This window comes from Anser brachyrhynchus, assembly GCF_964034855.1.
Source record: "Anser brachyrhynchus genome assembly, chromosome: 7".
NCBI lineage: Eukaryota > Metazoa > Chordata > Aves > Anseriformes > Anatidae > Anser > Anser brachyrhynchus.
Genome location: NC_137701.1, coordinates 20,197,449 through 20,220,838, shown reverse-complemented (window position 1 = coordinate 20,220,838; position 23,390 = coordinate 20,197,449). Strand labels below are relative to the sequence as shown.

The 23,390-nt window shown below is 39.7% G+C and overlaps 2 protein-coding genes and 1 long non-coding RNA gene across 16 annotated transcripts in view; 2 read left to right on the top strand and 1 right to left on the bottom strand.

Annotated features, from left to right (window-relative positions):
* LOC308198479 overlaps positions 1 to 2,752 on the top strand; it is a 42,110-nt gene extending 39,358 nt beyond the window's left edge. For both annotated transcript variants that reach the window (XR_013953954.1, XR_013953955.1), the window contains one exon: positions 1,305 to 2,752. This is a non-coding gene — a long non-coding RNA (uncharacterized lncRNA). The remainder of the gene's footprint in view (positions 1 to 1,304) is intronic.
* Positions 1 to 6,159, bottom strand: part of LOC308198474 (uncharacterized protein) — a 65,401-nt gene extending 59,242 nt beyond the window's left edge. For all 5 annotated transcript variants that reach the window (XM_080600912.1, XM_080600913.1, XM_080600915.1 and 2 more), the window contains exon 1: positions 6,014 to 6,159. In XM_080600912.1, coding sequence (XP_080457038.1) covers positions 6,014 to 6,043 — 30 coding nt within the window. In that variant the 5' untranslated portion in view covers positions 6,044 to 6,159. The remainder of the gene's footprint in view (positions 1 to 6,013) is intronic.
* Positions 6,160 to 8,615: 2,456 nt separating this feature from the next.
* RAPGEF4 (Rap guanine nucleotide exchange factor 4) overlaps positions 8,616 to 23,390 on the top strand; it is a 153,945-nt gene continuing 139,170 nt past the window's right edge. For 3 of the 9 annotated variants that reach the window (XM_080600892.1, XM_080600875.1, XM_080600886.1), the window contains exons 1-3: positions 8,664 to 8,804; positions 21,191 to 21,333; positions 22,406 to 22,494. In XM_080600892.1, coding sequence (XP_080457018.1) covers positions 8,740 to 8,804; positions 21,191 to 21,333; positions 22,406 to 22,494 — 297 coding nt within the window. In that variant the 5' untranslated portion in view covers positions 8,664 to 8,739. Of the gene's footprint in view, positions 8,805 to 18,635; positions 19,629 to 21,190; positions 21,334 to 22,405; positions 22,495 to 22,522; positions 23,347 to 23,390 lie in introns of those variants that run through there. The other 6 variants (XM_080600893.1, XM_080600894.1, XM_080600880.1 and 3 more) reach the window with 5 other exon arrangements.

Below are 23,390 nucleotides of genomic sequence, written 5' to 3'. Positions count from 1 at the left end.
CTGAAGCCTTTTTGGTGGATTTGTATAATGTATTCTCAATAGAACGACACTATAACCTCCTCTCTTTGAGAGAGGAGAAAGCCTAGAATAAATCAGTTCCTCTGCCAAAGTGAAATGAGAAGGATTAGTAGGAGGCAGTGAATGCTTGTAGAGTGTACATCCCTCAACACTGAAAAACCTTAGCTGAAAATCTAAAATCTTCTATGTAAGTAACCCTGAAAAGATCACCAACAGAAGTGAAACAGCACTTTGCTGTTTTAAGTTTTCCTGGGATTGTGCTGCAACAGGAAAATAAAAAAAAAGTGTAGTATCTGTATCCCTATCCACACTGGTTTCACCCTAGAAAATTTATTACATTGTGTAAAAAGCACAAAGATAAAAAACTCTCCAAACCTCTTAATTGCATTGTTTAGAAACTGTGCTTTGGCAAAGGTTGGCTAACAAACTACTGATAGTTTGAGGCCCTAAATTACTAAGGAAATGCAGCTTTAGTCAACAGAAACAGAAGAAGAAAGCAAAATTTGACATGTCAGAAAATGTTAACGTGGGATTAATCCCCGCCTTTTCAGGGTTAAGTTGTGGTTATGGAAAGATAATACAGGCTGTCAGTAACTGTGCAATATTTTCTCACTTCCCTCTCACTTTTCAGCAACACTTCCAGATACTTGACAGGTGATGAGCTATTAGGTCAATGAGAAGGTGCTTAATGTCTAAGAGGTCTTTGGTCTTTGTCCCCTACTACTTCCCAAATGGTAACTTCATTTTTCTTTATCTGCATGGAATTTTGTAAATGAGATTCTTCTCTTACTGTCCTTGAAAAATTCAGATCCTGTACACACTTTTAGCCAATGAACTTCTGACCCAGCAATCTCTCTTCTTTTCAGTCTGGTATTTACCTCTCACCCTCTTTTTGTGCTACCCTCTCATTTACTTTCTGTCTTAGCTTCTGTTTGTCTGCTCTTCCCATCTTTCCACTATGAAAGAAGCATTATAAAAAGGGGCTCTTCAAGAGTATTTAAAAGCTGATGTCAAGCATGAACGTTACTTATTTCAGGGAACAAGGCAGAATCTGAAATGGGGATTCTTTCTCTCATCATGAAAATCAGAGAACACTGAAGACAACAGAACATCTCTGTAAAGATTTGCTCTGTGTTGTCCACTTAGATTTCAGATTTGTGTAACTTTTCTCTATAACTTACATGTGAAAAAAAAAACATTATTTGGAATAGGTATTGTTGTTATGCTAGCACCGTGTAATTATCATATTTTTAATGCATCTTTTTTTTTTTTTTTTTTACACACAGGTAGCAGCACCTCATGATTGCTATTTGACTACAGGGCTACTACAGTTGGGATTCCTGTTACACAACTCAACAGTCTGATTTTTAACCACCAAGTGCCTTCTGTCTGTACCAGTCAGGACCCAGCCCACAGCTATGGCAGTTTCTTTTCCCACTGACCAATTGGTTCACTTTTGTTCCTAAGCCAGAATACATTGTTAGGGCTGCCTATGATGTATTCAGCTGACTCTTTGGCCATTTGGCCTGAATTATTTGCATGTATGCTTGCAAGTAGATATATAGATATAGGTGCATCTTCAAAGCTGTGAAAAGAAGAATATAAACATTATATACATCTGAGGCATACTGTGTCATTTTTACCATGTAAATGATTGAATTCGTCTTTCTTGTTTTATTTGCTTAATTTTATTATTTGTTTTCATGTGTGCACATTGGTGGCCCCAGCAGGCCCTCAGAAAAATCTGCAACTCTGTGAACCAAACTTTGCAGAAACAATTAACATGTTTACTGTATTGTAATTAATAGACTAGCTGCATTGAAGTGGCACACTGAAATACTATACCAATGGGTTCTGTCACATGCAAAAACTATGCTTTTTACCTATAACAGTTTATACTGCACTGTACAAGTATAAAGCACTGAATGCTTTCATATGATGCTAATCATCTCGCCACGCAGCTAAGGAAAAACATCCTTTCTTTCTGCCTGAATAAAATCTGTGATTGCTGAAATACAGTAAAACTGGCTAGGGAGGATAAAAGAATAAGGAATTACACACAGAGACAATAAGAACTTCACTTGTTTTTGTACCTTAGGTGAAAGAATGAGTGAATAATTACAATCCAGTGATTAATTCCATTATCCATGGTAAGTTAAGTATGTCCCAGAGAAAGTGAGACATTTGAGCTGACAATGCAGTGTGAATAAGGTACAGTGGAATTCCTAGGTGCATGCTGGCGTATTATAAATGAACGCTTGTAGAGTCACGTCTGCTTTCAGGCAGTGGAGAGTTGAAATAACATACCTGTCAGGCCATTGTGCATATGCAGAGAGCCAGTCTAGGACTCAGGAACCCTATGCCTATGACTGGGCATAAAGCCAGTCCCTCTTGGCCACCTCCATGATTCAGCCCCATTTGATCAGTTTGATTTGGATCCCTGGAGAAGCACTGCTATGTCTGCCCTGTACTCACAGAGTTAAGGAGCATGGTAGCAGGCCATGAGCTTCTAACATGGCACTAAGTTCTACTGCCTCCTACTGAAAAGGGACGTAGCACAGTCTGAGTCCCACCCTGCCTCGTATCTTTAGCAACTGCGAAGTATTTTCCTGGTATTTATCTTCTTAAAATTCCCTACGTTGTCCTGAGCTGTGCATACAAATTTCTGTTTAAAGCCAGTGCGTTGATGTGCCTGTAGATCTAAACACTAATAAATTAAAGGAATGTTTATGTAAAGCATTGCATCTTCAAAGCACTGTACTTCATCAGCTAATTAATCTTTACAATACTCTTGTGAGGAAGTTAGAATTTGTTTATTTATTTCAGTAGGCTTTCTTGTTCCTGTGAAATAAGATTGTGAGATTCTGCCTTGTATTCCCAGCCCAGCTCTTTAGGTCTTGCCAAAACTGGGGAAATGTATCAAACAAAACAGACTAATTCATTCCCCTGCTCATCTAGTTTTGTAAGATGGGAAGAATTCAACAAAAATCCCATGGAGGAAAAATCCTATTCAAAATAAAGTAGCTAAACTAAAAATATGAAACCTATGCATATCCATAATGTTGTCAACATTAATAATTTGAAGCATATTTCTTGCTGTGTGGTTTCTCCACTTCTTTTTGGAATTCATCTCAGGATATGGGCTGAGATTTCAGGCATGCAAATCAAATGACCACCTGTTCAAAATGCCACTCCACAAAAGAGGCTTTGATATTGGTCATCAGACAGAAAAATGTTTATAGCACCTCTGTGCAACATGCTGCTAAATTTGTAACAATACAAAAGGTGATCACTGCACCATGTTTTGTTAATGAGAAATTGTATCACAAACTTACTGTAATTCACACTACTATTGTCCGTAGGTTCGTGCCTAGTGTGCTGCACCAGTAACAAATTTGAGAAACTTTTATTTCCAGGAGCATAAAACCAATACAATCCTCCATGTGTTGACCCTTACTATGCTATTAACGATGCTTTCATTTTACATTAATTAGGAAGGACAATATCAAATTAGCATGGTAAAATGATACATAATACAACACTATACACAGCAGATGAATAAGCAATCCTTTACACACCAAGTAAGGCATATATAAAATTTACACATACTGTAAGCCTGGTTACCTTTTCTGGATTCAGGAATTTAGGAAACAGTTCTGGCCCTGCTAAAGATGACAGCAAACTGCCAATTAGTTTTAAAGAGTCGAAAATATGAACTTCACTGTTTCACATAAACATCAACTCGGCTGTATTTTCTCCACATTGCACCTGTGCTCAATCTATGGCTTCTGTACAGGATACTGTATGCTTTCTTTCTGGTACATCTGTATTTCACTTGTATCTGTTTTGCTGCTGCCCCACTGAGACCTTTTCTGGAATATCATGATAGAGCTGTCATGAGAAGCATGGTGGAAGGGTTTCCCGAATGATGGGTGAGGGGGAGAGGCTTGTGGTGCCATGTTACTTATGAAGAAGGGAACTGGAGAGGTGTCCTCAATCGGTGAGAAAGACAGAAGAAAGAAAGAGAGAGAACAGAGAATACTATAGGAAATTAATTTGGGAAGGAAGCCCTTACCTATACTAAAAAAACTTTTGCTCTGTCATTATATGGTATGTTGAAGGATTGGCATTGAAGAGGAAAATCAGTATGTTTCTTGTTGACTTTGCAGGACAGTCCTATATGTGTCTGTTCCGGTTTTATACAGCACATCCTCTGCAGCCCTCACAGCATACAAATACCCGAAGAACTCACATTCACAGTTCTCTCTCTTTATGCTGATTACCCCTTTGAAGTCGGTATGCATTGCATATGTACAGCTGATAACACATTTTGGTTCTTACAACTCTAACCATGCTGAATGTGGCACTGCTGGATTCTAAATCTGCATCATGGTTCTGTCAGTCGCGTTCTTAATTTTATATCCAGGACTCCTGAGTGATATATTAGCTTTGAGGTAGAATCTATGTGCCCATTCTGGGATTATGCTAATTAACTTGGCTTCCGTATAGCAACACAAAACAGGCTTAAAATTAACTTAAGTAACTAACTTGAGATTCCTCCAGAGAAAGGAAATCTTGAATATTTTAAAGCTGCTGGAGCCATTATCTTACCCTGTTTCCCAGTTGTATTTTAAGAACAAAGGATTGTAGCCAATGCCTTGTGCTATCAATTAGATTCAGTACAGTTAGTCTGAATTAGAAGAGTCCTGAGGCTGAGCAACTTCAACAGGCATTGGAATCAGGGGAGTACCTTGGTGGCTGGAAGCCAGCTGTTTCCCCTGGGTACTCTCTTGAACACAGATGGCCAGAACTGAGGATTGAGTTTTGGGGGTTTTGTGTGTTTCCTCTGAAGTGAAATTGCTCTAGTTTGCTAGTCACTGTGATGCTGATGCACAGCCTATAGATTCTATGTCCACTAATTCCTCGCTATATCCTAACAGTAATTTCATTTCATCCAAAACTGCTATGGAAAATACGTCAAATCTTACTGTTCTTAGTTTTAAGTTATTGTAGTTGCTTGAAACTTCTTAAAGTTCGTGATATAATTAGTAGTGTATAGAGCTCGATCCTCAGTTCTGGCCTTCTTTTGCCCTGTTACTGTGTAATGCACATCTTAATCAATATACTTACTCATTTTTTTTCAAGCTCTAACAACTATCACTTACTATTTCAGATTAAGTTTTTCATAGTAGGTTCCTGTCTGAGAGGGACTTTTTTCTCTAAGATTTTAGCAAGAGCTCTTCTTTGGCCATATTTGAGTAAAAAATTAAAGGAATGAGTATTTGTATTGGCAAGCAAAAGCAAATAAATAGTCAAGGTATGAACTGCCTTACGTGCCATAATGCAAATAAAAGTTTGAACCCCACATCTTCTGACTCTCGGTATTAAAGGCACAGGAAAACTTGAAAGGTGGCTGATTTCTGGTTTTCTCTGGCTTAAGGGTTTCTGCACAGTCTTGTCATTCTCTTATATACTGGATAGTTAAAAGACCAGCTGATCTTTCAGATACCTCAGCTGGCAAATTTCCATTTCCCAGCAGCAATCTGCTTCAAAAGCAGCTGCCATCCCAAATTTTTGTCTGCATAATCAAGCCTCAAAAGTCAGATTTTATAAAGTTCCATAGGGAGAAATTAAATCTGAAATATTATTGTGGAGTTCCACAAATGCTGAAAAAGAAGGGTCTGCTTCTGAGAAATTATTTTTGTACCACCAGTCATTTTAATGATGCATAATCCTTCATGTTTTCTCAGGTGAAACTTTGCATGAGGTATAGTAGAAGGCATGTGGAGATATAGGTGAGACTGAGCATGAATGCATTGCTGGCCACTAACAATATTGGGTCCCAAATATTTTTTGGGGTCATCTCTTTTTTCATATGAATGTGTAGCTTAGAAAAGTCATGAAGAATGGGCACTAAGGCACCCAGAGGAGTTATGGGCTTTAAGCTAATAAAGTGCTCTTCAGCATTTTGCTTCTAGCATATCCTCTTACTTACAGGTGAATGGGCACTCGACCCTATTAACATCAGGCCAGTACTCTCAGATGGTATGTTTCCTAGGCTTGTTATGGTCTGAGTTCCTGAGAGTCACAGGATATTCTCCATTCTGTTTGACTTGTCATGTGAAATGCATACTGCTTATTTGGTACCTTTTACCTCAGGAGAACGTGCACTGAGCTGGAGTCCAGTTTCAGTAGTCAGAAGGTCTTAACATATCTGCGCAGTTTGGAGACCCTTCAATCAGCACAGGGTAATACCTGAAACAATCAAATATTTATTTCCTGCTTCGTAAGTTTTTCTCATGACTTAATCAGAAAGCTACATGATTATTCATAATCCAAGTGCCAGAGTATATTTTGGCTGTCCTGCTCTAATTGCTCACTCTGTGTCTGTCTAGCTTGCACAGTGCACAAAACATTAAAGTCTTCTAGAATGGTTATTCCACAAAAGGGGGTAGCTATCTGAGCAGTGTCTGCCCACCGCCAGGCACTTGAGCAATATCCCTTTCATGACTCCTGGCACTGCATTCCTTGGAATCAAAAGCATTGGCAACTGCAGCAGGCTGTCCCAGAGCTGATAGGTTAGGGGTAGGTTCATGAGCACCAGCACAGGTTTTACAGGTTGCCTCCCAGAAGAATATTCCAAAGGTCGTTTCTTTTCAAGTTCAGATTATTTTCTCCCAGTCATCTGCTTACTTAGGAAACATCCCTGCTTGCTACTTTTTATAGAGGCCTAGCCTGTCCTCTAGTGGTTGGGTCATTAAACATTATGCAGATGTGAAAGGACTTGACAGAGGTGGCTTGAGGGAACACTAAACAGCCGCAGCATCCGTGGGCTTGCTGACTGAGCTAAGCTGTTGCTATGCACACAACTGCTGGTACTGGTATGTGTAATGCTGTTTGTGTCAGTGAAACAGCCCAAGTGAAAAGATAAAAGGCCTTTAGCTAGGAGTGATTTCTGGGCTCCTTCACAGGCCTGATGCCAGTTAAGAGAAAAGAGCATCTACTGCAGCTTAAGCTGGGCTGAGGGGAAAAAGGGCAGTAAGGGCTGCCTTGTGTGATTGCTTTGGAAGGAAAACTGTAATTATGTGGAATAATATAATGAATTTTTTATAACAGAAGTACAAACCTAGTGAGCTTTATTGATTAGCCTGTAATGTACATACTATGTTATAAATCATTAATTTGAGAATTTAGAGTTTTTAACATTTGAAGCTCTTGTTCTGGTGGTTCTCAAGGATTCACATATTGAAGAACGAAAGTATCAATTTTCCTCAAGTAGATTGATTGCTCAGATGCAAGAATTTATCATTTTTTCCCCTAGGACTATAGCAAAGGAAGAGCTGCAGCTTTGATCTCAGTGACTGGCAGCCTCCTCTATTCCTCTGGCATATACTTTAATTTTTTTAAGGCAAAATGAAAGAATTGGCTTTTGTGCCATTCTATCTGCTCTGCCAATTTCTTAGCCACGTCCTTTCAGCACAAGGGAATTTAGATATGTTTCCACAGATGTTTCATCATATTGTTCAGTACGCTGATGTTAACAGTTATTCCTGTTAAAATGCTGAAGGAGCTGTGGCAGAAATGAGGCCATTAAAGGTAGATGTGAAATGTAAAGTAGCGCATGTATGTAAGAAAATGACACTTGGTACGGAAGAACAGATCAGAACAGAAGGCAGAGAATATAGCCTATGGAGAACTGTGGAAAGCACTGGCATATTATCAGCATCTGTGTCCACACTGTGAAGCAGAGAGGAGTTACGTGCCTGAAGGAAGGCACAGTTTGAATTTTACTTTGCTATCATCTGCATGTAACCCCAAACATCCTGCTGAGATTTGTGTAGCTTCCTTCCCTTCTTCAGCGCTACTCAAGACAGGTTGTGTTGACTGTCAGCTGAAGCTTATGGTTATACACAAATTACTTGGGAAGATACAATCTAGATCCTGAAATACTCTGTAGAAAATATTTCACATAGAGCTTTGCAAAACCTGGCAGCCAGGGAGACCTGCTGCTCTGCATTCCTTTCTCTGCTCATCACTTTTTAGATCACATATGCATTACCATCCTTAAAATACCTGCTTCCAGGGGCCGCAGTGACACAACAGAAGGGTGCGGTGCTCGCTGCATGTCACTCACCTTTCTCCTGCCGTGTGCTGGGATCCTCAGCTGTTAAATCTCATTCAAAGACTGTACTGCCTGGGCTCATTTTCCACCTACGATAAACCAGAGCCTTTAGGACCTACTTTCATGGGAAATGACAGGATGTGGACTGCAGGCTGGAGGAAGGCTTCAGAAAAAAAAAAATGTGGACTGTATCTTTCTTCCAGCTAGTGTGGGCTTATGCTGGGGGAAGGACGGAAACAGCAAAGTGTGCAGAGCAGGTGAAATAACCCTGAGCTGCTGGTTTTCAACAACCGGCTTGTATTCCCCCTCCCAGCCCCGTCAAGGACACCTCTGGTGAGGCAAGGACAGGGACCTGCAAGCCGGGCTCTGAGGAGGGGGCGAGGGCACAGCGGCCGCCCCCGCGCCGGAGGGCGCAGCTCCCCCGGGCTGCCCTGAGGCGGCGGCGGGGCCCTGGGCGAGCCCATCGCGGCGGAGGGAGGGAAGGAAGGAGGGAAGGGAGGGAGGGAAGGGAGGGAGGACGGACCGAGCGACCGCCGGGCGGGCGGGGGGAGCCGCCGCCGCTGCCAGCCGGGTGCGCGGCGACCCGCTCCCTGTCCAACATGGTGGCCGCGCACACCTCCCATTCCGCGTCCTCCGGCGAGTGGATCGCTTGCCTGGATAAAAGGTATCGGCGCGGTCACAGGCTGCGGAGGGATGCTGCGGGCGGGCGGGCTGCCCCCTGCATGCACGGGTGTGTGTGTGTGTGTGTGTGTGTGTGTGCGCGCTGTCCCCCCCCGGCTCCCCCATCGGGTGCCGCCTTACATAAGGAGCGTGCAGGTGGGGAGCGCAGCGCCCGCGGGAAGCCGGGCCGGGGTAGGGGGAGGTAGGATACGGGGCTGGGGACGCCCCCTGGGGCAGCTGCTCCGCGCCGCTGCCTGGAAAACGCCGCACGTGGAGGAGGAGCGGAGCGGAGACCGGGAGCCGCGGGCCCGGGGATACCGGGCGGCGACCCGCTGTGCCCGCCATGGCGGACCCGCTGCCCGCCGCAGGGTCCCCCCGGCCCCGCGCCTCCCCTCGCTGCCCCTCACCTCACAGCCCTTCGTCTCCTCACAGCCCTTCGCCGCCTCAGTGCCTCGCCCGGCAGCCCCCGCCTCGCAGCCCTCGCCTCAGCTCAGCGCGGGGCCCCCCCGTCTCCCACAATCGCCTCAGGATCGGGCGGGCAGGGCCGGCCCCAGAGCGCCCCGCGGCGCGGGCAGGTGCGGGAGCGTTGGCCGAGGGGGACAGAAAATGTCCGCCCCGAGGAGGCGGCCGAGGGCTCCCTCAGGGGTGGCCGCTCCGCGGGGCAGGTCCGGGCGGGTGGCAGCGCTGCGAGGGCGGGAGCGTGTACCCAGAGGAGGTGTGTGCGCTTTAAAAATACTGGCGATGTATTCGTTTATTTATTTTAAATAAATCCTTCGGAGTCCTTCCAGTAGGTGTAGGGGAATAAAGTGAGGTTCGCAGCGTCTAGGTACATGGTGGGTGGTTTGCCATGGTACTGCCATTAACGCGTACTGGATGAGTTCAGAAGTGAAGCTGTTTGATTTCTGAACACTCAGTGTCTACTAGTGCTTAGGAAAATGTTTAACAAAAAATTAGACCATAGCCACTACACAGTTTGAACAAAGCCCTTGGAGAGAAGTGACTTACACAAAGGTACAGTGGTGTGCTGAGCATCGTCAGCTGGCCTCTGTCACCTGGTGCCCAGTTACCGACAACCCACTGTATGCACAGAACGAAACTTCCCCCTCTCATCAGTTCCGCCATTTCCACATAACGTCCTGGTGTTCTCAGGACTGCACCTCCAAGTATGTTTTCTTTCATAGTCCAAGCTGCAATCTGTAAGGAGCTAATAAAACTTTTGGTCTAGACACCTGCCACAAACGCTGCCAGACATCCTCCCCGATCCCCTTCTGTAACACTTTAAAAGACTGACCTCTTAGAGCTGAAGTAACGTGTATAAATGTCGAAAGTACTGTAAATAGGAATACAAGCAGAACTAGCCGTAAAATAAATAAATAAATAAATAAAAGAAGAAGCAGAGGGCCTGGTTCTCCATTCTGCAAACTGACATTGGGCAGGTGTGAAGAAGCAGAGTATGATCCTCAGTACTTTTAAATAGGTGGTCCTGCCATTTCTCAGGTTGCTTTGATGCAATACATTGAGACATCCAAACTGTAAAATAAAATTCAGGGACACATGCTTAAAGTGATGCATAGCCTTGCTTTGTGAATGACATTATTTGTAAGCACAAATGAGGCATTTCGTTTAGGAATCTATCTGCCGTTTGATGATAGTGAAGGTCTTTTCCAACCTAAATGATTATATATGCACACAGTTAATATACTGGCCATTGTTGGAATGGGAATTTCATTTGAACTGTTAAGATGAAACTTTTTTGTCACTTTCCATTAGTTGGTATATGCTAGTAGCACCTGCTTGTTGAGTGGAAAGAATCAGTTATGGTTGCCCTGAAGGATTATTTATTGTTATCCTTCTCTTCCAGAAGGCAATCTGGATGTGGGAGAAACGTAGGACAGGAGAGATTGCAGGATATTTCCTAGTCTCTGCTGTGCTTTGTTTTGTAATTATAAGAAATACACTTGGACATTTTGTTCTGTTTTTACGTTTAAAAAATACTGTTAAAACTATGTTGGAAAAGTACTATAGGTCTCCAAGCACTGTTAGATAAAGCATTTTAAATTAATTTACACGTTTTTACTTCCAGGGCATATTTCTTTTCTATAGATGGTCTGTCAACTTACTCATTTGAGTTACGTGATTTCTATGTGTTTAAAGCCTTTTAAAAAATCTTACACTATGTCTAAACTAGGTGTGGATTCTGTAAATACAGGATCATTCAATGAGTCAAATCTCTGTAACAAACCTGTGTTTTTATTGAATAGTTACGGTTTCAATAGTTTCAATATATTTTAGTTAATGAATTTATGGGAAGGCAGTTCTAAAACTGGTATGCTTTACAATTTTAGGAGTATTTAATTACTATATTGTATATACAACATATATACAGTTATAAAGTATTATATATAAATATACATTATGTATATATTTTAGGAGTATTTCAGTATGTATTTCAGTATTTCGTAAACAATATATTTCATGTACAGTAATGATGTATTTTGTGTATGTTCTTCGTGTTTCTCCTGAAGTCACTTATTAAACTGGGACTGTTGTCATCTAAAGTAAGAGCGTGTATATAACAAATCAAGAACCACCAAAACATTTTAGGAGAAATGTTATTACTGTGTAGGGTACTGTTGGCTAAGTACACTAGTGCTTCAACCATGCAACTTCCATATGTGGTTATTAATCACAAACACCAAACATCAGCACTTAAAAATAAAATACAGAGGAAGGCGTAAAGTCACAAGTGCAAAGGTATGTAAATGCAAGAACAGAAAAGGTCAGAAAATTGTGTTCTGTCAATAATGCTTTATTTTTGCAGGGGAGAGAGATGATCAATAGTGAGTGACTGTACATCGTGCTTGTCCCTGGAGATGGAAATAATACTTAAAGAAACCAGTCCTTTTATCTTTAAAGTAAATAGTTGCCTTACCACTGATTTCTTAGGGAGCAGAAGCATGCCTACTGTTTTAGCATTTTCTGTAAGTCCAATCTGCGCATAATTAAAAGAAGGTTGCTGAATTTTGCAAATGCGTATATTTAGCTTAGGAACAATGTATAACCTACTCTAATGGTTTCTTTGACACAGAAGACTGTCTAACCAGGAAATTTCAATGTTGTCATATAATTACTGCATGGTGGATAAAGTATTTTTTACATAGCTATTATTTCTCTAAGTCTGATCACAGTTTTGAATTCAACTAAGTATTTTAATTGGATTCAAATACAAACTTCTAAATGATGAACAGTATTCACAACAGTCAGAGATCCCAGGATTTCACAGCTGCCTGTGGCATCCTGTGTTTTCCTCTGTATTAGACATAACCTTCAGTGTCTTAGCAGACTGGAGGAGCAGATCACAGAGCAAAGCATGTAACCTGGCTAGCCTGTTGTGCTACGAATGTTATGATTCTTGCTCAGCTATTTATAAATTATTTAAATATGAATGGGTGTTTTGAGGCCATATTGTACATACTAAGCTTTTATATCCTTGTCATCCTGGTAGACCTTAGACTTGCATTATTTACCTCTAACAAAACCAAAATAACATACAGGGTAATATCTCGGATCCGTACCTTAAACCAAGCTCCCATAAATTTGAGTGTAAGTTCAGACTGAACCTAAGTCACAGCAACAGATTTGAATCAGGGTTTGTCTTGTAGTTCATCATAACATATCTTTGAGATTATGTTATTCTTATATGCTTAGCAGTCAATAGGTTTCTTGTAAGTGTACAGATAGGCAAGAAAAAAGAGCTGATATTCTGAAAGTATTGTAAAAGAAATAAGGAAAATTATTTTTCTCAGGTTGTTATTCTGTACAACTTGTAATTGTCTCAAAGCGATATAGACTTATAATAAGACAATACTGTGAATATTTTATAATTTCTTTACAGCACTTTTATTTACTTCTAAAATATATTGTTATAAGATCAATAAAGATACACAAATTTAAATTTTTACCCTTGCTTTTTATTTATAACAAATCCATAGAAATAATGCAATCATTATTTACTTAGTTTGGATCTGAACAAAATCGTGGACGTACACTGCAGCTCCTGTTGGCCTGTGTACTTGGCATTTCCTTTCTGTATGTATTCTGTATTCTGTATGTAGTATGCAAGCATGCCGCTGCATGCTTAGATCAAGTCTGTGTGGGGATGTTTCAGCAGCAAGTACCGGGATGTAGAAACTCAGAGACAGAGCACTACAGGCGTAGCCTAAGTGCTTTCTAAGGCTCATGCAAAGGTGCAATCTTCTGAGTGCAATGAATAATAACAAATTTATCTTTCCGCATCATGCAACTCATTTTCTCGTCCAGTGCAAAGGTGCAGCCTTTGATGAATAATAAAAAAGCCCTTTTTCCTTCCACTTCTCCTCAGAGAGACCAGAATGATTGTTAGTATAGTCTGGCATAAGCTTGTCGCTCTCTGCATTTTATTGAATATATGAATTCAGAATAACTCACAGTGAGAGCAGGAATTTTATTTTGAGCAAATTCAGACTGTTTTATTCTCTGCCATCAGAGGCTTAAGCATCTCTAGTATCAGCTTGTATTTGTTATGTTTGGTTACAGTAAGTTATGCACTTGTTCTATGGATGTGTTAAGAGAAAGAAAAAGTGATTGCCCTAACATTAACACGTATAAACATAGCTTATCATAGGCTGATCACTCGTGTGTGAGTATGCCATTTGGAACATGATGTATTCAAGTTTAGTAGGTATCCTTGTAAAGTGGCTACATGATTGTTGTGGCACTCTTTGCAACTATGGGTTTTGCCTATTACCAGACCAAAGCTAGAAAACTATCTAGACTGTCATTGCCTGAATTATTTTTGGCACATTGTTAAGATTTTATCTCTAAAATCCTCTGTTCTGAGCAAAACATTGTGCAACATTATTTAAGTTGCATGTTATTTAGCATTGCTTTCCTTTTTTTGTTCTTTGAGTTGAAGGCCCAATTCTCGTTTACAATCACTAGGATGTTTTATGTAGTCCTGTCTATCATATTTGCAGTGCCAGGGCTATGTGAAGGCTGGATGTGACCTAAATGGAAAAACCTTGTAGTTTCATAGAGATTCCAATACTCATGGAGGAGAGAAAGATTAATGACTTCTAAACTTCTAACGCAGAGCCTGGAAATGTAGATTTCAGTGAAAATAGTCAGTTTTCATGGAAAATGTCTTTTTTTTGGTATTGGTAGAAGCGGGAGGGTTGATAAAAATATCCACAAATGGGCTGGTTTTGATGATTTTACTAGTTTCATAAATAATTATTTTGCAGGTTAAATTTCTTCTCTAACAAAAGCTCATATTCCAGCAGCAGAATAAAAACCCAACAAACCAGCAAATTGAATTTGTGTCTTCAAAGTCAGGTGACCACCAGATATTTATCAAATACAAGTATTTTTCTTATCCAGTGTGAAATCTGTTTTTGTTTGCATTGTCATTCCTATGGCACTTCTTTCTTCTGTTAGTATTTTCTGCACTATATTTGGCATGATCACAACTCTTACTATTCCTGCTGCTTTGTAAGTATCTTCAATTAATGTCTCCTGAAATGGCAATCTACTTGATCTTTGAATTCAGTGGCTGTCAAAATGTATGCATGTCAATGTAGATCTATAAAAGCTATTTCATAGTTGTTCTAAGTTTTGAATTTTCATTAGCTGCAACAATGCAGACCTTAAATGAGTAAAGATGCCTTTAGCATAGTCTATTTGTGGATGGCAGTAACCAGAGTTTGAATCAAAGTATATCCTCACTTGTGCATATTGTTCAATTATAAATTTCATTTGCAACATATTCCAGAGTCTGTCTTCATACTAAAGTGCTTTTACTGTCTATTATGAAGCTGCAGTGCTGGTTAATGTAATTTAATCCATCTCTACTTGTATCAAATGGGATGTTGTTAACTGTCCTGAGCTGTGAAAGTTGGAGGATTTATTTGATAAAGTTTAGTCACACCTTGGTTGCAAAGCTTGCACATATGTAAAAATTTGTAGAAATAAAAGGTGAAAATTTCTTTGCATTTTTTTTTCACTTGAAGGATTTTGTCTTTTTAAGAAGCATATGAAGGTTAATTTTTTTTTCTTTCCTATTACAGTTGTGTTGTTCAAATAATGTATTTTTAACTTGAAGTAAATCTTTCTGAATATCAGTGCTTAATAAATACACTGTTTGCCATTCCACTGTTTATACAGATCTAAAATTGACCAGTTGGAAGGATGCATAATTTGTAGAGATGGGTGTGTAAAGAAATGAAGCATGCTTGATTGCTGTTTGTCTAACCCTCCGATACGAATATGTAGTTTAAAGTACTTGTAAAATTCACCAAGTGATCCGCAGTAGTGATTACTGGTACCTTCCAGCTCAAAGTTTGCCTTTGCATCATTGAATAGATGCTTTGGTTTTAACCCAGAGATGAACCAATTTTATTTGTCTATTGTGTTCTGTGCTACAAACAGCCTTGCCAGTGGAAGAAATGTATCGTATCTATTCATCCTTTGTGGGCTGTTCATTGTTGTCTGAAATGCAATATTGCCCTTTTAAGAGTTTAAAAGATCAAGGAAAGTAAATAGACCTCAGTGTTGTCCTTCATTTGGAGCAGGGCTCAGATTTTTGAATACATGTTATAGAAATAAACATATTAAAATTCTAGAGACATCTTGGCAAAGGAGGTAAAACTAGGTATCTTCTGTTTTTTTCTTTTTCAAGTGTCAAACCAATTATGAGAAATATCTGAAAAAAAAGATGTGGTAGAAGATAAAGTAGATTATTGTGAGATAATCTTAGTTTTAAAACGAAAGGAATTCCAACTTGCTCCTTTCTTGTAAATTAACACGTATATTTCTACGTTTAAAAGATAGTAAGCTCGTAACGGTGTAGTTCTGGTGATTTCTGTGTCTTTCATAGCATACGTAAACATCCAAATACATAATTTTAACACCACCAAGCCAGTTTCTTTTATAAAACTCTACACTTTAACTCTTTAAAAACTCTATAAGCTACACAAGAACAGAAACACTTGCCCAAATCTTATATATGAAGAATTATAGCAATTATCCTCTGTCAATATTTAAACTTTGACCTTGAATAGTTTGCACTTTAAAATATGAAATAACCTTATGAAGATACACTTCTGACAGGTGTTTTTTTTTTAAATAATCTGTTACAGAGAGTCAAGCAGACATTGTCAAGGAAATTGTTTTATCTTTATAAAATATATGCCTGAAATCTTGACATCCAAATAAATCAGGGGCAAAATATCCTTTACAGAAACCGTATTGACATAACTGAATAGTAACGTGTAGCTGGTATTGATGCTGTCACTTGTGTGTGCACTGTGATGCTGTATTGAAGAGGCAGGAGACGGAAGATTTGCCTTGTGTGAAAACATTTCTGCCAGATAAGACTTTTAGTGCAGTGCTTTGAAGAGGCAAATTAGTAATATAAATGGGGAGATGGATAAAGCAGTCAGTGGTTAAACAAAGCATAAAAGCTTTTAGGGTAGTGAAAAGAAACAAAATACTTCTGCTTTTCATCATTTTCTAATCATTTTGTAGCCCTGCTTTGTAACACTGGAAATGCCCCCCTCACTTTGGCAACAGGGAAAAGGGATGTCAGCACAGGACCCTGTTAAGACACGTTTAGGGAAGATCACATTAAGATTATATGGGTGGGGGGTGGGAAAGCAGGGTGACCTATGCGTTGTCCTTGATGTCAGTCGTTACTAAATGTGCAGTTTTTATTTCCAAATCAATTCCATTCCTCACACACGGTTTTGGCCTGGCATTTGCTATGGCTGTGGAGTGCTACCTACTCAATTGCAGTTGCTGGACCTGTTAGCGAGGGGTGGGTGCTAGGGCAGTCTCTGAAGCTTTCTGGGCTTGTAGCCTGCAGGCCTGAGGGAAATGGAGATATAGGATCAGCTGCTCCACAGTGGTGCTGAAAAGTCTGGAAAAAGGTCAAGAAGCTGTTTTTTAAAGCAAACAAGGTGATGACAAGTGTAACACTTCTGCAATCTGTTCTACATAAAATTCATTTTAAATGGGGTAAGGCAGCGTGGAGAGCACATGGGGGCCTCACTGGACTGAACCATAGATTTCCTACCGTAAGGATGGCCATACCCTAAAATATTTGTATTCTACCAAACTGGCGACAGAGTATACTTCTGTAACTTGGAGCAGAGATCTCAGGAACAGAGAGATTTAGGAGAGAAGCTTTAGCAGAGATTCCAGTGGTACCTGCAATCTCTCTGAAATGCGTTTTTAAACTTCTCATGCCCACAGATTTCGTTACAACTCTGCAGCATCAGCAGTGGGGGAACACTTCAGTAGCATGACAGCATCAGTGTCACAGAACAGCGCTGTTTTTAGCATACAGGGGCTAAGCGCAGTGGGCTTGCTCTCTGGTGAGCAGGATGGTGATCACAGAGGAGTGATTTAGGTGCTGTGAAGTATTCTCTGCAAAAGCTTTTCCAAAGGCTCTTGGTGCCATGTGGGGGAGTAGGGAGATTCACCTCATCGAGGCTGATCTTTGGAGCCCATCTCCCTGCTCTGGGGTATGATTCCTTTCGGGATTAATACCACTGCCTCCTATCAGGGTGACTCCAGTGACATTAAAGCTTGACTAATTCTCTATCTCCCATCAGTAGTACTTTTCCAATTAATAGGTTTTATTATTATTGTCTAAGAAGTATATTACAATATTAGCTGCCTAAATATTTTTCCAAACCACGCTTTAAAAAAAACACATAGGTTTTCAGGAATTTAATAAGGTACCTCCAAGTGAGGAAGGAAGTAAATGTATGTTGTCCTGTTGTTCCATGCTAGGCAGCTTGTCCTTAGAAAACAAAATTTGGCATCATAAATAGATTCATTGATGTTAATTTAATGATGGTGACAATGATGACAATTTTATTAAATGATACTCTCTTGAATGTGGTCAAACCTGAATTCTGCAGGCATGTGGAGAAGCAGTTAATTGACACTATAGTATTTTATTATTGCCATTATGTTATCTCACTAAGTAAAACTACCTTTATGAAACCAGTCTCATTGTTACAAATTATAAGCACTTAATAGAAATAAGTTTGAGTACTACAACTACTGTTACGCTGTAGTCTGGAGTTTTTACAGAGGCAAAATTCCAGGCCCCAGTAAAGACGAGAGGCTGCCTCAGTTTAGGACATCTAATGTCAGTTAATTCCTTTCTCCTAAACATTAAAGATAATCTCCCAGGAGCTCTGATCATATTTAAATGCATTTTGTTGTCTGACTGTTCATTTTTATTCTCAATCATGATCTTAACCAAACAGCTAGATCTTAAACTAGGTGCTTGTCCATGTGTCCCATTTGAGAGACGTTGATGAGTTGTTATTCTGGGGTACAATTAGGATTCCTTGGATGTCGTGCTGCTGGCTGCTTTTTTATCTTGGAAAACACAGCTGGAGGAGAAGGTACCTTTTCTAAGATTGTTTAATTGTTTCATTCAGTAAAAAACTCTTCCAAATTCTAGCTTAGTCTCCAATTGTACTGGATCAAAATATGTGCCCTCCCAGTAAAAATACTTCTGGAAATTTAGATGCACGCAGTAGTATCAAACCCAGTATATTTTGAGGAAAGGCTACTGAAGCAAATGGCTTGCAGTAATGAATTATTAACAAATGCTTTAAGGAATGAAACAACTTTCAGATTGCAACTATGCATATTACTTGGAAGTTTGGATTCCTCTTTTTGGCTAGAGCATGTCAGATGAGCCCCCTTTAAATGACCACTTCCTGCACTCCCAAGTGGAAGCAACTGCTGCAAATACAAAGCACTGTAGCTCAGCTGCTTGCTCAACTTAGCCACTAGGAACGCATCACTTTATCTTACTCAATAAATAAGGAGTTTCTCATTGCTGTGCTGATGTTTAAAACCCTGAGAAGTGTGGCTCAGCCACCTGGGAGAATGCCTGTCCTTCCTTGGTGACTCACTTTCTGGGGCCATGAAGCGGTTCTGTCAGAAGAAGGAGCTTTTCCTGCAGTTGATCTACCCAGCACAAGACATTCCTTGCCACATCAAAGGAAGTGAGACATGCTCTCACCTTACTCTGAACTAGAAGGAATCCCCAACTCTTTAAATTCAGCAACTCAGAAAAAAGCCTACACGTTCTATGACTTAAATCCCCCCAAATCTTGTCCTTTGGACAGGACCAGAAGTGGAAGGCTTTCCTGCACTCACATTTCAGGAAGAAAACAGAACAATGTTGATTAAGTTTTTAAAGCCTGATGCCTGTAGTTTGCTAATACTGTTTGCTTTTTCCCTGTCTGACTGCATCAAACAATTGGAAAACACTAAACACGGAGATCCTACACGCAATTTTATGCAAACAAACTGGTGCACTTGTATGGAGTATGCTATGAGTAACTGTGTGAGCTAAACAATCTCAGAGTTTTTCTAGGAAAAGAGGGTGTACTGAGAATACTCTTTTTCTTTTCTCGTTGGGTGTTGCTATTATTTTTAAGAGTCCATAAATTAAGGGAGCTTGTGTTCCAAGTGCTACTGTAGTTTGGGTAAGGATCTTGTATAAATGGATTTTAAATCTGTTTGCAAGCTGCACCTTGTAATCTTCTTAAAAGGGTTTTGACAAGAGAATTATGCTTATTAGTACCTGTCAGCTAGCGCACAGTTTTAAAAAAAAAGGTATTGGTGAAAGTCACTGGAGAGATTTCAAAAAGGAGCTGTTGTAGTTGGTTGTGGTGTGAAGTGGTAAGAGCATATCACAGTGATGTAGAAGCAACCATATACACCGGAGAGTTATTATGTACATCTGCAGTTAATAAGGGTAAGTTGGAGTATAAATGAGGATAGAGATTTAATCCCTCCTAGACTTAATTTAATAAGAAAGTTGAGAGTCAGAGACTCAATGTGAATAGGATTTGGGATTCTTCTGTGAGACAAAGATTTGGATTCCCAAAGTCTTTGATTCCAAAAAGGAGTCATTAAAATTTCCTGTTGGAAGGAGTGCTTACACTGTGGGTGTAACAATAAGATGATAAAGGTCATGTGTATGTTAACTTAGGCTTTGTTCATCATGCAAATCTTACCTGATTTCTGTTGATTTAGAAGAACTCACACACTGGATAAACAAATGTTTTTGGCAGTTAAATTAACTAGCAGCCATTTAGCGAGTGACAGGCCCAATGATCACTGACAGTTGTTTATCTTTCTGGTACCCTTTATACATAAATGATTTCTGCACCTGATTTCCAGTATGATCTAAGAACATTCTGTGATTCTTTCTGTGCATCGTGCTAGGTCCACTATGAAAGATTCTTCTAATGCCGTGTGTTAGCAGTTGGCTTACCTGCTGATCTATAGTGTTGGATAATCACATTTAAAATATATGGTAGGGAGCTAATTCACTTCAGATTCATAAGTATGTAGTAGTTTTCTAAACCTGCTGGTCCATGCGCTACCTTGTTGGAGGGAGTTCCACGATTTTGTTTTTGTTGAAATCTTTCTTTCCTTATTTCTTTCCTTCTTTTCCTGTCATATGTTTTAAATATTTTGCTTTTTTTTCAATCTAAAAACTTTTCGTGTATGAGAGGAAAGGAAAACAGGACATAAATTTTATGTTGAACTATTCCTTTATTGAATTCAGATATGTTTGCTTTTATTCAGTATTCATACAATACATCAGCCTTCTCAATATTTTTAGATTTTCCTCAACACCAAAGTCTTGTCCTCTTACTTTTTCAGGATTCATTTGTCTGTGTGTGTTTACTTTGTTTAGGGATGGGTTAATACTCTTTAGCTGTACCAATCAAGAGTTAAGATTCTTGCTTGTATATTTAATTTGTCCAGCATTATGAGACAAACTGTTTGAAAGAGAATATTCTTATTAAAATTGTCCTTGCACTCAAGTTAGTTTGTATCCAGTAAAAAGCAGAAGAGAAGGGTGGATATAGGAAGTACTGGTGATATCTAATGCTTTTCCTGTAGCCAGATAGAAAACCTGTGTTTAGGGCACCAGTTTCAGAGATGTCTTGTCTGTTTGTGACTCTAGTTATCTGTGTTCCCTTACAAACTTAAAACTATACATCACTCTAAGCTCATTAGGATACAGACTGTACCATCATATATTCTTTTACAGTTATTCCTATAGCATGACTTTGGTGCTGCTCAGTGGGGGCTTCTGTGTTGAAATGATAATAATCACGCTCAAGGTGATAATTGACAGTAGGATGTTGTGGAAGGGTTTCATTGTGTACCTGTGAAATGATTTTTAATTGGTTTATATTATGGTGTGACTTCTAATGCCGACATTTATGAGTTTGTAGCATGCAGGTGGGAATGTTTCTCTGATAAAGCTGTTGGGAACTGTTGTCCTTTGTTTTCTTGCAGACCTTTGGAACGTTCCAGTGAAGATGTAGACATAATATTCACACGACTGAAAGAAGTGAAAGCTTTTGAGAAATTTCATCCAAACCTTCTCCAGCAGATATGTCTCTGTGGATATTATGAAAATCTGGAAAAGGGAATCACATGTAAGAGAGCGTCATGTGGTGATCTATTTTATGTAGATAAAGTTGCAATTTAGTTTGGGATTGTCTCCAGGAGATTGTTGAGAGAGTACAATCAGTGGAATGGCTGTAAAAACGTTTACAGTCTTAGTCATGAGGGAAGGCAGGACTAAATTGCTGCTTGCTCTACAAACATGATATGTGGTGAATCTATGGTAACAAGGCACACATTATTGGATTTAGAAGTCTGCCACTGTTTTGTTGAAAGATTAGAAGCAGTCATTGCACTTATGCCTCATTCTTCCCCTGTAAATGTATTAATGATCTCCTCTGTACTTTGTGATGTCAGAGACAGAAGTGTATCACTGAGGCATATCACTGAGTATGTATAGTTTGCAGTCACTCTAGATAACAAAACAGATCTGCAGAGCTGTGTATTGCTGTGGGGTGCAACAGTTCTGTGCCTGCTCTGTCAGCTCATGTGCCAGATGAAGCTGTGGTGGTTCTGTAATGAGAATGTGTGAGTCCACAGAGTTGTACCAGGGGAATAGCTGACAGAGACCTGTTGTAAGTGATATTTGATAAAGTCTCTGAGACCCCTCAGCTAAATCTGATGCACTTTAGGTACACAGCAGTGGGGTTTGCTTAGAGTAGTGGGAATTCTGGTACTCTGTAATCACACTGTCGGAATAGCTGAACATCAAACAACTATAGTTGTTTCTCAGCCAGAACTTACCGATGGCAGTGGGTGCTGTATCTGCATTCAAAGGTTATAAATTGCAAAGGTACCTTGTTTATCGTTCAGAAAGTCTTTTTGTGTGTGTGTTCATTAACTAAATAGCAGTAAAAGAGAAGCAAACTGAGAAAGAGTGAAGCAGTTCTGTGTGCTTTCACTGGTTCATTAGTCTCTTGATGGTTTACTAAAATGTGTACTTTCCAGTGTCACTTGGAACTATTATTGGACAAGTAAGTAGTTTGATAAGGCACATTCTATACTCCCAGCAGTGACTAAAGTAGTACAGTAATATATGGGAAAATGTTTAATGTTGCTAAACTTAAAGAGATATCTCTTATTTACAATATTTCATCTTTCTAGTATTCCGTCAGGGTGATATTGGAACAAACTGGTATGCTGTTCTGACAGGATCCCTCGATGTGAAGGTTTCTGATACAAGCAACCACCAGGTAAAATAAATTGTTCATTAAAACCATCCAGTTAGTAGTGCAACGAAAGCTTAGAACTTAGTCAAGGTAGATAACAATGAGATATATTGTACAGATCATTTTGTTTCTCCACCTGTCCTTTAGCCTCAGCTATCCTTTGTTTATGGAGGCAAATCATGCCATTGATATCAAGAAAACTGAAATGTGGTGCTCTGAAAAAGGGTCTACATGTGAATATGAAACAGAGCTCATAGTCTTTTCTCATAGTGCTGTATGAAGTCAAGATAAAGAACTGAGAATTGTTGATTGATTCCCTGGAAACATTTGAATTCAGTCCTGGTTCTGAGAGTTCAAACCAAACCCACCAACAGTGCAGTCTGATAACAGCATACTGCAGTCTTTGCTGAAAGAAGGGGAAGGTATGATAGTGATAACAGAGTACTGAAACGGCTGCTGTGTTAGACCTGGAGGTAATACCTATTCAGTGTAAAGAAATAGAAGAAAAGTGAAATACCAAATAATTGCAAGTGATTACTCAATATCTTGGCACTCCTGGATTTGCAGAATTTTGAGTTTTTGAATTTTTGAGAGTTTTGAATAAATATGAATAAAAAGATGAGATGGTATTGTCACAATTTGGGACGTGACAGGGCTTTTACGAGACCCTTTCCTGTGCAATTTAAAGCAATCAGGAATATTTTCTGGTGTTTGCCAAAAGATGGCGCTGCACCGTTAAGCTGGACCTATTCTCTTCACTGAATCGGAAATAAATGTATCCACGTAAGCTTTCTGAATGTGGAAGTTAAGAATCTGTTTCCAGTGTTGATTTGTTCCATTAGATGGAGGTTTGAACAGTTCAGCCTCTTAAGAAATGTAAATATCTTTTCTGCTCATTCAGGTTCACTGCATTTTCCTGC